At 37.4% G+C, this 13343-nt stretch overlaps 1 protein-coding gene across 1 annotated transcript; it reads right to left on the bottom strand.

Annotated features, from left to right (window-relative positions):
• Positions 1-239: 239 nt before the first annotated feature.
• On the bottom strand, positions 240-4540 carry IFNG (interferon gamma). The gene is made up of 4 exons (XM_069490362.1): positions 4427-4540; positions 3077-3145; positions 2798-2980; positions 240-374 (listed from the first exon to the last, which is right to left on the bottom strand). Exons 1-4 carry the CDS (start codon positions 4538-4540, stop codon positions 240-242), a joined length of 501 nt encoding a protein of 166 aa, XP_069346463.1.
• Between the last annotated feature and the right edge of the window lie 8803 nt (positions 4541-13343).

The following is a 13343-nucleotide window of genomic DNA, read 5'->3' on the forward strand; positions in this document are numbered from 1 at the left end:
GTAATCACATAGTCTTGCCAAATTAGTCAGAAAACAAAGGATCAAGGGAAATAGTCACAGAATACAGGAATTATAAATAATACATATATTAATAGATATTCATTTTCATTACATAAAAGTTACTATTATAAATACTTCTTTGATGGATGAGTCTAAAATATATTCCTCATATAAATAAAGTTAAATATTAATAAATAGATTTAGATTTAAGAATTCAAATATTGCGGGTAGGATGACCATTATTTGGATGCTCTCCGACCTCGAAACAGCATCTGACTCCTTTTTCGCTTTCTTAGGTTAGTTCTCGGCGACAGCTCAGTCATCACCTTGTGGAGTTCATTTATCGCTTTGCGCTGGACCTGCAGGTCATTTACCTGTTGGGAAAGAAAACAGCAAAATTAATTTCAGGCATACAAGCCATGGGGATATTCTGTTAATGTCACTGTCAATGAAAATGGAAGTATTCCTTCAGAAAAAAAAAGGGGGGATTCTGACTAGCACTATAATACCTTAATATATAGTATTTATTTCTTCAGCAGTTGAGACTAAAAATTATAACTAAATTGCTAGTTGCGCTCTAATACAGTGGAGCACATTACGTACCCTTAAATTTGCTGCTACAGAATTCTCAAAATTATATAGTGAAAAGAGCCCTCATGAGGAGTGAATTTTAAAAGGTGGGTTTGAATCCCATGCATACAATAGCTCTGACTTTGAACCAGTCGCATAGCCTCTCTGAACCTCTGTTTTCTCATCTAAACGTTGTTTAGATGACCTCTATGTCATCAATCTATCAATGCTATTACCTTATATTTTAATTAATCTTCGTGGTGCATGTCAATTGAGTTACTGTAGGTCAATAGTTCTCACCTTTGTGTGTAGCAGATTAATCTGGAGACCCAATAAAGAACTCAAGAGACGCAGGTGCATGAAGTAGAAGACCTATGCCATTGTGCATTCACTAAGTTACCCAGGTGACTCTGATACCCATCAAAGTTTGACACCACTGTTACAGGGTAAGCACTTCGTAAAACACCAAATCCAGGACCAGTGAAAACTATAATTTTTAATTTCCCCCAAATTAGGTCAGTCTTATCATTTCCATAGTGGGATTAAAAATAAATGCTAATCACATCTACATGGCTTACTGAAAAATAAAATTTAAAGTTAGGAATTGCAACAACTTTTTCTGTACCCTGCCTTCTATACCAGCAAACTGAACTATTTGCATTTCCTCACTCTAACCAATAGGGCCATTTAGGTGATTTCATGCTTGATAAAATGCAGACCACTTACTTTCTTCTTGGCTCTGCTGTTACATTTCTTTCTAGTGCTCGAAACACTGTGGCCACCTTGCCACATTTCCGAGAATGATTAGAAGGATTTTAGGCTCTGGGACTAATCATTAAAAGGTATAACATAACTAAAATATGTTAGCAATTGAGCCAAAGAGGACAAGATTTAAGAGCTCATTAAAGATTGCCTATCATGAAATGGGAGGTCTGGAGCTTCCAGAAAGACAGAACCAACAGAATTTTTTTTCACTTTTTAAGGCCCCGTTACTACAAAGTAAAAAAATGTTTCTAACACTTGAGTATTTGCAAGTCACAAATTTTACTTTCTAGCGTTCAAAGCATCACCAAGAGACTAAGAGACTTATCCATGACTGAACAGCAAGCCAAAAGCAGCCCTGTGTTAGAGGCAGGTGCTCCCGGAGTCTCTAGCCAACGGCCAAAGGAAACTCGCTGCCATGTGTCCCTTCAGTTCCTGGGGCTTACAGGAGAGGGCGGGAGGCAGACCTAGGTGTAGTGAAAGCTGGGCACAAAGGCTAAGAGCACACGTCATAACAAGACCCTATACCTCTCATTTGAGCCCATTTATATTAAAGCCAAACCCAAAGGAGTGTGGAGGCCTCTGTCTCCTAGATAAAATTTTGGAAAATGTTATTTGTCTTTATGCTTCAAAGTTATCTTTCAGCTTATAGAAGCCATAAAAAGACTTGAGACAATTTCATGAAATAAGACTTAGGAGCCTAAATATTTTTCCACCTAAAATATTCTGAAAGTTGATAGAATAATCTTTATCATAAGGTGTGAATTCTACCTGTTTTTTCCCTGAAAACAAACAAACAGCAACCATTCTCACTTCCCACAGGGCTGCACAATCTGAGAGGCTGGCCCAAGACCTGCAGTAGGAGGCCCCAGTGCCTCTGCGAAGGCTGTGGCTCTTTCCCATCTCACTCTCAATTTCTATCCATGGCATCGTAGAGTTTTAGAGCCAAGACATAGAACTTATGTAGTGAACCCAACAGGTTCCTTTCATTGTGAGGAAACTGAGCCCCAGCTAGGCATGTGATTCATCTGTGGTCACAGTTCCTTGGTGGCTGAGTTGGGAGGAGAACATGAATCTTCTCAGCCCCTCCTCTGTCTTTTCCACTAAGATGTGTGGCCTCCCATCCAAAGCAAGAGTTTCCAACACACAAACAAGGCACAATGAGAGAAATGCTTCTCGACACTCCCCCTACTTCCTCCTCACTGGATTTGTCTATTCACTCGTCTTCATGCAATAGTTAAAATGCCAGCGTTTTTCCAAATTACACATTTAAATGATTCTCATACTGATTTTACAAAGTCACCCAATGCACCAATACCAATGGAATAAGTAAGGAAGGGTTTTGGCCATGGCTTGATTCCATAGCTTTGGCAACTGTTAAATACCTAATTTCTAGTTTCTGGAAATTAAATGCTCTGCAAGAGCCTCTGCAATGAAACCAAGGAAACAACTAAAATAGCCTCACCGAGAGTTCACTCAGCTGTCGAAAGTCGTCCAGTTTGCTGCGGCTGCCATTGAAAAACTTGGCAATCAGATCTTCCTTGATGGTCTCCATGCTCTTTTTGATGGTCTGGTTGTCTTTATGATTTTCAAAGAGTTTGAAGTAGAAGGACACAATTTGGCTCTGAATTATTTTTTTGTCACTCTCCTTGGGAGAAAGGAACACAAAGAGAGGATGATGTGAATTTATCCATCAGAAAATAAAACAACAGGAAAATTAACCAAATGGCAATGTTCGGCTTACCTCTTTCCATTTCTTCAAAATATCTGTGAAAACAGTCCTACCATCTGCTACATCTGGATTACTTGCATTCTGAAAAAAAAGAAAGAAAAGAAAAACTCAGTTTACAATTAGTCCATAAATTGCCCTAAAAATGTACTTCAAGTTTCATTGAAGTCAGATGCTGGCAATATTTACTGATTTCCTTTTCAACCTTCCTGTTTAGTTCTAACAATAAATATTCCCCAAAGTTTTTATGTTTGATATAGCCAAAAACTATCATGCTGTTTTAGTTTTCTTATTTTCTAGTATAATCTTTAAGCTGTAATGTCACAGATGAACTCAACAAGGCTGATGATACTTCAAGTGTCCCAAAAAACTATAGTAAGCTAAAGAAAGTATTTTTTTCAAGCTTAGTAAAACAGACAAACCAACCAACCAAAAAAAAAAAAACAAAACAGCTAAGCCATCCCACTGTCCCCTCAGCAGTACAAGTTTCTATAACATCTGCCTGTACCCTCCTTTAGGGTCTCATTAAGTCTACTTTGAAAGATAGTTCCAAATGTGCGTGTGCATGTTTTAGGGGGAGAGGGGTTGGATTTTACATTGCAAGAATAAAATCAATTGTGAATGCTTGAGCATCATTTTAACAGCTATAATTATAGTATCTAATTTTGGACAAATAATAAAATATTTAACTATAAAAACTTTTTATTAACCATAAATAAAATTTAAAAAGAAATTCATAAAATAAAATTTTAAAAATTCCTAAGCCAGAATCCTAATTCTTACAAAATCTCAAAAAATCTCAGCTAGTGACTGAGTTCAGAAGTAATTCACAGGTAAAATAGATGGAGCAGTAGAATTTTGGAATCATTTTTTGAAGAAAAATATCTGTAAGTGATTTTTTTTAAGCCAAAGCTTTAAGGACCTTACCTTCTTTTACTTTAATTCGTAAATTGTTTCCTATTACTGTTGTTATTGCTAATCTCAACCTTTTACTGTCACTTTCATATTAGTCTGAGAAATCAGAAACCAATAGCCAATCATTTTTTCAATATGAATACGACTTGACTTTTCACAACCGAATGGGTTCTCACCACAAAATTATCAACATCATCATGTTTTATCCCTATGTTATGCCCATCTTTTGGAAGATTCATGAATCCCCTCTAAGTCTCTATACAAACTGAGCAGAGGGTGAAAGCAATAAATTTCGTCAAGAAACTCATTCAGCCAACAATTAGCAAAATAACACCAACTCTTCTCAAAATGACTGTGGAGCAGAGATAACAGCCTATCAGAGATCCCACTGTAAGTCAACATTCAGTCGTTCTCAACCACAAACAAGTATATTTAAAAGGTCATACTTACAAAATATTCCTTAAGGTTTTCTATTTCTTTTAAAAATGTGGCCTGGCAGTAACAGCCAGAAGAACCCAAAAGGATGCAGAGCTGAACAACCAAGATATAACTTGCGTAACTCATTCTTTCGGCGAGAGGTTGAAGAAGTTGCAATCAGTAGCTCCTGTGTTAAGTTGGTCGGGTCCACAGGACTGAGCTGATCTTTCTTCTCTAGTAGCTGATCTGCAAATGATCAGAACAATGTACTGTGTCTCCTTTTGCTGCTGGTATTTATGCCAATTGAAGTCTCGTCAGGATTACGTATTTTCACATGTTTTTTTAAGATGAGATGGTGACAGATAGGCGGAGCTGCTAGTTAGTTTGTATTAATAACTATGGTTTTGTGGCATTTTGGTGTTGTAGTTAGAGTTTCCTTTCAACTCCTTGGGTCCTTTGACGATGAGACAGACCCATTGTGCCCACCTGGGCCATTCTTTGAAAGCACTTTTACTTGACATCATTCAAGATCTGGAAATTTTTTGGCATCTCCCCCCTTCACCCTTGTCAAACGTTGACTCCTCATCCACAGAGCACATTGATCATTTGTTTGTGGTTGGGAACAAGTAAAAAAGGAAATTCTAAGGCCTCTCAAACCTTTACAAAGAGGGAGCCTTTTAAAATTTTTCTTGCAAATGACCCAAAAGCAAGGAAAGAATGTGGTTAAAAGACCAACGTGGTAAGGAAGACCTTCATCAGACTTGGTTAGTAAAATATCTACTGCAAGTTTCAAATTACTCTAGACCCATAATGCCTAATAGAAATATAATACAAGCCACACAGGTAAATGTACATTTTTCTAGTAGCCCTATTAATAAAAGTTAAATGATAATAATTCTTTAAAGTATTATATTTAAACCAAAATACCATTTCAATATGTTCCAATATACATAATTAATAAGATATTTTACATTCTTTTGTCATATTAAATCCTTGAAATCTAACGTACATTTTATACCTATGGTGCCCCTCAATTTGGACTAGCCAATTTCAAATGCTTAATAGCCACATGTGGCTCAGTGCTACTGTATTGGACAAGGTAGCTCTAGGCGATGAATTGTTCCAAATAATCATTGATAATAGAGAATCCTTTTTTAACTTTTTATTTCTTATTCTTTCAAATACAAAAAAAAATAGGATTCTTTCTCCTGCCTTGCTAATTTATTTATGAAGCGCAACATTTCTGGGTGGCACAGAAGGCCCTCCCCTCTTTGGTTCCAACCTACCTTGCATTCCTACCTGTACTGTGTGCACTAAAGTATCATGGTCATGGGTGCATCCCTGAATCCTGCCTCTACCACTATCTACCTATGTGATCGTCAGTAAACTTCTTAACTTTTCTATGACTCAGTTTCCTTATCTGTAAAATGGGCTTAATAGGCTTCAGTTGAAAATTAAATCAGATGATCCACATTAAGGTGCTAAGAATTTTTCCTGGCATACAATAGTCACTCAATAAAAGTTATCTATTGTTATTCTGGCACATTGGACGAGTAATCATTTCTAAAAACCATACTCTGAACATTTGTTAATGCTATTTCTTTGGTCTTGGGTTCCCTTTCCTCTCATCTGTGCCCCTCCGAGTGGTACCCACCCATCCAAACCCAGCCTAAAACTCATCATCTCCATGAGTTCTCCCAATATTATCCTCCTTCAAATCTCACATTCCCTATACAAGTCTTGGTTTATACTTTTATCAGAGTCTTGATTCCTCAATCTCTATTAGAGTTAGTTACCAATGTGTCTTCTCCCCTGTTATACTGAGTTTCTTCTTCTTCTTCTTTTTTTTTTTTTTTTTTTTTTGAGACAGAATCTCACTCTGTTGCCCGGGCTAGAGTGCCATTGTATCAGTCTAGCTCACAGCAACGTCAGACTCCTGGGGGAGTGATCCTCCTGGCTCAAGTGATCCTCCTGCCTCAGCCTCCCAAGTAGCTGGGACTACAGGCATGCGCCACCATGTCCGGCTAATTTCTGTATATATTTTTAGTTGTCCATATAATTTCTTTCTAATTTAGTAGAGACGAGGTCTCACTCTTGCTCAGGCTGGTCTTGAACTCCTGAGCTCAAACGATCCGCCTGCCTCGGCCTCCCAGAGTGCTAGGATTACAGGCATGAGCCACCGCGCCTGGCCTATACTGAGTTTCTTAACATCAGAAATTATTTCATTGCTTCTACAATGCACTTCTCATCCCTAAAACATTTTAGCATGGAGCTTTGCTCAAAGCACTAAATAAAAATAGATTTGCATACTTGCTTAAGGACCTATTTTGAATTATTTGCCCTCAAGTTCTAATCCTAGTGCTATCAGGCCTAACCTGTAGGAAACTAGTTTTTAATGAAACAAGATTTAGGGGCTGGCATAGTGGCTAATATCTGTAATACCAGCACTTTGGGAGCCCAAGGCTGGAGGATTGCCTGAGGCCAGGAGTTCGAGACCAGCCTAGGCAACATAGCAAGACCCTATCTGTATAAAACAATAAAAAAAAAAAATAGCCAGGTGTGGTGGAATGCGCCTGTAGTCCTAGCTACTTAGGAGGCTGAGGTGGGAGGATTCTTGAGCCCAGGAGTTCAAGGTTGCCATGAGCTATGATTGTGCCACTGCTCTCCAGCCTGGGTGACATAGCAAGACCCTGTCTCTAAATAAAATCTGTGATTAATGTTAGAAAAGTGACTCTATGTCTCTTTAGCTAATACCTACTGACTGAGACAATGCCATGTATCATTTTACGTGAAAAAATTCAGAAACCTCTTTGAGAGGCTATTTTACCAAAGAATAAATAAGATCAAAACATTTCTATGGGACCAATACTGCATGTTAAGCAAGTGAAGAGTGTAGACATCACATGGTTGCACACAAAGCTCTATTGTATTAATAGCTCTCCTTAAGGAAAATTATGTCCAGAGAGTATGCTTGCAGAGTGGCAAAGTGGGGTGAAACTTTACCAAGCCTGAGAGACACTGCAGGCACCCAGTACCTTCCAGTGGCCAAACTCTGAGTCACTGTAAGGAACATACTCAATTTTCTGCAAAGGAGTAAAAATGAATTATTCCCATTCCTTGATTTATCCACTGGAATGTAGTATTAAAAGTAAGGAGTTAAGAATAGTGGGATCCATAATAGGGAATTATATGCTACCTGGGCATTTGTAAATTGAGAATGCCTACCCAAAATAACAGATTATATTAACAATATGTTTATAAAAAGACCAGATATTTAGTCTTAGTAACTACATGACTAAAACTGAGCTCTAATAACTCTTGATGGCATGATCAAGCATGGAATTATGGAATTATGGAGATTATCTATGATCTATCCCCTCACTTTTTAGATTTGTAAATAAAGACCCAGAAAAACAAGTGCTTAGATTCAGTCAACTGATTAATACAGAGCTCAGTCTAGAACCAAGATCTTTTCCTTAATTAGCCCATCCCCTGATGGATCAATATCCTTTAATATTATTGTATGTGCCTCGAACTATGTTAGATATGTGAATTCAAATAATTACACCCTGTCAGGCCTTGGTTTCTGGGACTTTTTTCATGTAGAAGCTGTGAGATAGTAGTCATACTTTAATTTCCTCGAAAATAGTAATAATACAAGTAAAGGTTTCAAAATTCTTGGCTAGACATCCCAGCAGACCAAAATTCATGGGCATGCAACCTATACAGTCTGTCAGGCCTCTGGACCTAGAACACCCACGCTTCACTTGATGCTCTGTTATCACCTTCTTGAAATTCCTCATAATTTTTTAACAAGAGGCCTACATTTTCATCTTGCACTGGTTCCTACAAATTATGTAGCTGGTCCTGCATTCCCAGGCTGGAAGTGAATCATCTGCTATTAGATTTTCATCTTCCAACATACAATTCTTTAATTCAGAATGTTGTCACTACAATAGTATATCCTTTTATGATCTTTTCCTGTCTCTTCAACTTTGCAAACAAAGAAATTTCTCCCCCTTTTCTGCCTGTAAAATGCCTTATGTTGCACATGCAAACTAGAGGTTTCACACTTTGTTGGTTCGTCCAATACTGAGACTGCAGAAAAATTCACCACCAAGATATCCTTTAGAAGTTTTACAAAGCCACCAAGGTGTGACCATATTGCTGAAACAGAGGGGCTGAAACTTTCTTTTTTCTTTTCAGTTAGACTTTCTTTCTGAAAACTGGCTATGGTTGTGCATTACGTGTCAGCAAGATTTCAATCACATCTCATGCTATCCTCAGTCTTAACTGAGTAGGTAGTCAGTAAGACAAAATTTACACCTTGGTTGCCCTTTTTCTCTTTGATCAGCAGTCACATCCCTACCACTTGCAACCAAATTATCTCATCCAGTCTTCTGTGTAGATTTCTTCCACTCAGTATGAGTCAACGTTGGATCCATGCCCCCCACGCTATTTCGACTTCCGGAACTCCTGACATCACGCAAGCTGAACCTACGGAAGAAGCATGACATACAGAATGGAAGTCCACACGGAGTCAGATTTTCCCCGAAATTTGACTCATAAAATCCTGTATGTTAAAGGAAGATTTTCTGAATCCCCCTTTTTCTTTTGTGCCATCTGGGCAACTTTCAGGGGTGGTTCAAAGAATATAGAAGGTATTCTACTTAGGCAGTACAATCATCAGGTTATATATTCTCAACTTTATATTATATTGAATTGTGCATTGATAATCTAGAGATTCATGGTCCTTCCTTGAAGGTCATATTTTCATTCCACAAGGAATTTTAAAGCACCTACTAAGTGTCAAATACTATGCTTGACATAGGGTTAGCAAAAGGATAGAAAGTTCTGTTTGTGAAAATATTTGTTTATATCCTAATTTCAATCAATTATATGTCTTTGCTGAGCACTTACTGCATGCCTCTAGCTTTAAAGATGACAAAGAAGTTCACAGTGAGACAATCTGGTAGGGGCATGCCACCCACTGATAGCTGGGATTGATTCTCCTGCTCCGGTTACTGGATAATTATCCATGTTTTCCTTCTCTTCTCAAGGCCGTGTGCATTTTTCCCCAGTGATTTCAAGAAGTGTCCCCTGAAATGGCACTAAGCTTTGAAAACATGCATTTTTCCAAAGGAGACCTACTCCATTATCTCTTGTTGTAAAAATTCCATACAGCAGCCTGGCAGATTCACATTCTTCCCTAGGCTGCCTGACAGAGAAATTCTGAATCCATGATGGCTCAATGAATATGTTTTTATTCTTTACCAGAGTTTGATATGTCATTATTATTGTGTCTCCAATCCCCAAACCAATTTGTGAAGTACCTGAACCAAATTCCCATCCACTAGTTTTTCAAATGGAAATAGTTTTCAATGGTTATAAAATTATGTGGATTCTTTTAAATAAAAAAAATCAGACAATACAGGAGAGCTTAAGAAAAGAAAAAAAAAATCACGTAAGATTTCACTGCCCATAGGTAAATACTGTTGGCATTTTGATATAAATTATTTCACCTTTTTTTCTGTGTACCTAATACAGTGTCTGGCACACAATTGTTCCCTAATAAACTTTTTTGGATTAGCTAAATATGAGACAAAATGACTCAGTGATTAAGTCCAAAGGCTCTGGAGTCAGGCTGTGTGGGTTCAACCATGACTTTGTTCCTCATTCTCTGTTGACTTTGAGTGAGTTACTTAACTTCTCTATATTTCAGTTTCCTCATGTATAAAAAGGTGATATAAATAATAGCTGTCTCCAAAGATTTCATGAGTATGATTTATGTCAATAGGTGTAATAGTGCAATCCTTGACATATAGTAAGAACTCAAGAAATGTGTAGTCAACATTACTAATGCCTTCTAATACTAAGATATGGTCTCCTTCCTAGCACATGGAATAAACCACTTCACAACCTCTTTCAGTTAAATGGTGTCTTGTGACTTTTCCTGGCCAAATGACTCTAAGCCTATGCAATATGTGTCACTTCTGGGCCAAGGCCATGGAAAGCCTCTGGGAGTCCTTCCATCTCTCTCTTCCTTTGCTGCAGTCATGGCGAGGGTCACATGTTTTTGAGGACAAGAAACATAGCAGACAGAATACATGTTACCTTTACTTTCTTTCAGAATCTTAAATAATAATAAAGACATTAAAATGCTATAAACCCTCAAAGAAAAAAAGAATGAGACAACAGCAAAGGAGAAATGTCAATAAAGTCATGAAAGATGGTAAGAAGATGAGCAAGGGGTACCTAACTTCAACTTTAGGTTCCCCCACGGTGGCAAGTCCCCAAACAGAGGAATTCAACAAGGTGAAAGTTAGTTCACACTGCAGATCAGCAGATTACTCAGGAATTGGGCTATCCATCACCTCTGAAGGAGGAAGTTCTGGATGGGGTTGAAAATAGGACAATTGATTGAAAACATATATAAGCTGTATTTATATCTCATTAAGCCCACTGAGCCAGTCCACTGCCCTTGACACACCAGTCTGAAGGCTGGAAGTTTATCTTCTGGCAAAGTTCTGGACATCTGGCATAGCTGAGAAGGAAGTAAGCACCTTGATCAGATTAGGATTTAATTGAAAATTGTCATACTGAGCAGTGAGAACACTGGGTTTCCAGAGTGCTTACTGTCATGTTTATATCCCTTAGGCAGGGGACTAGAAGATTACTCCTTAGGAAAACTGGAAAGCCCAAAAGAAAAGATATACTAACAAGTGGGGTTTCTGCCAGTGAAACCTACCAGTTTCAAGTATAGTCCTGCTAGAAGGCTTGTAAGTCAAGAATCCCAATCTGAATATATAATGTACCCCAATCCATTAATTAGTATTTTGTTATATAATGTAAAATAACATCGATGACCACAAAACACTTCAAAAAACACTATAAGATGCAAAATTAAAAAAAAAAAAACCAGAAAAAAAATAAATAGAGAAAACGTAGCTAATGCAGAGAGAAAAAAATCAAAAAACTAATACCAGATCCATGAAACAAGAAAATTTAGAGAAGAAGAAGCTCTTAGAACTTAAAAGTATAGTGGCAAAAGTTTAAAAAGCAATTGAAGAGTCGAAATATAAAGTTGAGGAGATCTCCAAGAAAGACCAAAATGACCAAGAACTGGAAAAATATAAAGAAAATTAAGAAAACTAAAAAAATCTATTCGGAAAGTTCAGCATTTAAGTCATAGGAGCTCCAGAAAGTGAAAAGAAGTAAATGCAGGAAGAAAATTATGAAGATATTATTTTTTTTAAATTTCCCATCATTGAAGAACATGAGTTTCCAAAATGAAAAGCCCAATGAATGCCCAGAAAAATGAGTAAAAAAAAAAAAAAAAAAAAAAAAACAAAGGACAGACCTCAGAGTGCATCATTAAATTTCAGAGAATCTTGGATACAGAGAAGGTCCTCAAAGTTCAAGAGAAAAAAATAAGGCTGCATACAAAGGATGAGAAAATAGAATGTCATCAAACTCAACAGCTAGCCTGGAAGCTAGAGGTGGATGGAGCTATGCCTTTAAATATCTGAATAAAATAGCATCCAAACTAGATTTCATACTATACCAAACTATCGATCAACTCTTAGGATAAGGACAATTTTTGTTCATGCAAGATTTCATATCTTTATTTCCCATTTATCATTTCTCATAAAGCATCTTAAGAAAGTTAAGAAAGCTTTTCACCAAAATGAAAAATTAAATTAAAGAAGAAGCCCTTTGATCCAGGGAGCAGAGGATCTAACACAGGAAAGAAGCCACGAGAATTTTCAAGCAGGTTGTTAGGGAAGTCCCAACAGTTGTGTGGTGGGCCTGCAGAGCAGCCAGCACTGGCTGGAATTGGAGGACTGAGAAACCCAGGTGGAATGTCTCCAAGAAAAAAAAAATGTAAATTTCACCCCTGTCAGAGATTGGGGTGGGGAATGGTAAATTTGGGATGAATATGTGGAAAACTAAGAAAACCAACCAAACAAACAACATCAATTATTAACTTCAGGAAAAACAAACACTGTGCACAAAAAAGGTAATAATGTACAACAAATATTGTGAACAATATTTACCTAATCATAATAATGTAAATTTTGCCCCCTAAAATGTAATAGAGCTATAATGGGAAGGTAGAATATGTGGAGGACTAAATGTATGTATATAGGGTAATATAAGTAAATCATAATTTTCTGCAGTAGGAAGTGCATACATACTATCTAAATGGGAAGCATTCAATGTAAGAAATTTTCACCAGCATAAAGCTAATTAGAAATTGAGCTAAGAACTGATACTAAGCAAATTGAAAGCGATTGCCTCAGAGAAATGTGTTTCAGGAGTGGAAATGAATGGATCAGGGAGTTGCCAATTTTTTGTTATAACCCTTATGGTATTTGCAAAGTTTGGGGATCTCCATGGCTACCTTCGTTTCTAACACCAACTGCAAGTGTGGAGTCTCCCAAAGCACCCCCAGGCTCAATAGTTCACTAGAAGGACTCACAGAACTTAGAAAAGCCATTACTACACTCATGCTTATAGTTTATCGCAGCAACAACAACAACAAAAATACAGATTGAAATCAGCACCGGAAAGAGACATGTAGGGAATGGCCCAAGAGCATCCAATTGTCCTCTCCCAGGAGTAATGATTGATGTGTGACAGTATGCACGGAGTATTGCCAACCAAGGAGCTCCTCACCTGAGCTTTAGTGTCCAGAGTTTTATTGAGCTTGGTCACATAGACATGGTTGCTTTAAAGCAAACACTGTCATTGCCTATTCAGACTTATATTACCCAAAAACCTATTCCCTTCATATTTTCTGTAACATTGAAGTACATTTGTTCATATACTTTTCTTTTAGGATTGCCTTCTTAAGACTTTTTAAATTTGAGACACCTAATAGGCCATTCTGATTATTTGCTATTTGTCAAACTTTTTAATTTTGGGTTTTGTTTACATCCTGATGTTT

The sequence above is a fragment of the Eulemur rufifrons genome, chromosome 16 (assembly GCF_041146395.1).
Source record: "Eulemur rufifrons isolate Redbay chromosome 16, OSU_ERuf_1, whole genome shotgun sequence".
Lineage (NCBI taxonomy): Eukaryota > Metazoa > Chordata > Mammalia > Primates > Lemuridae > Eulemur > Eulemur rufifrons.

Excerpts from the sequence above, each read along its gene's own strand:
- IFNG (XM_069490362.1), bottom strand. The coding sequence starts at position 4,540 with ATGAGTTACGCAAGTTATATCTTGGTTGTTCAGCTCTGCATCCTTTTG. Across the intron at positions 3,146-4,426 it reads AAAACCTTAAGGAATATTTT|AATGCAAGTAATCCAGATGT; the intron begins GTAAGTATGACC and ends CTTTTTTTTCAG. Across the intron at positions 2,981-3,076 it reads TTTTGAAGAAATGGAAAGAG|GAGAGTGACAAAAAAATAAT; the intron begins GTAAGCCGAACA and ends CTTTCTCCCAAG.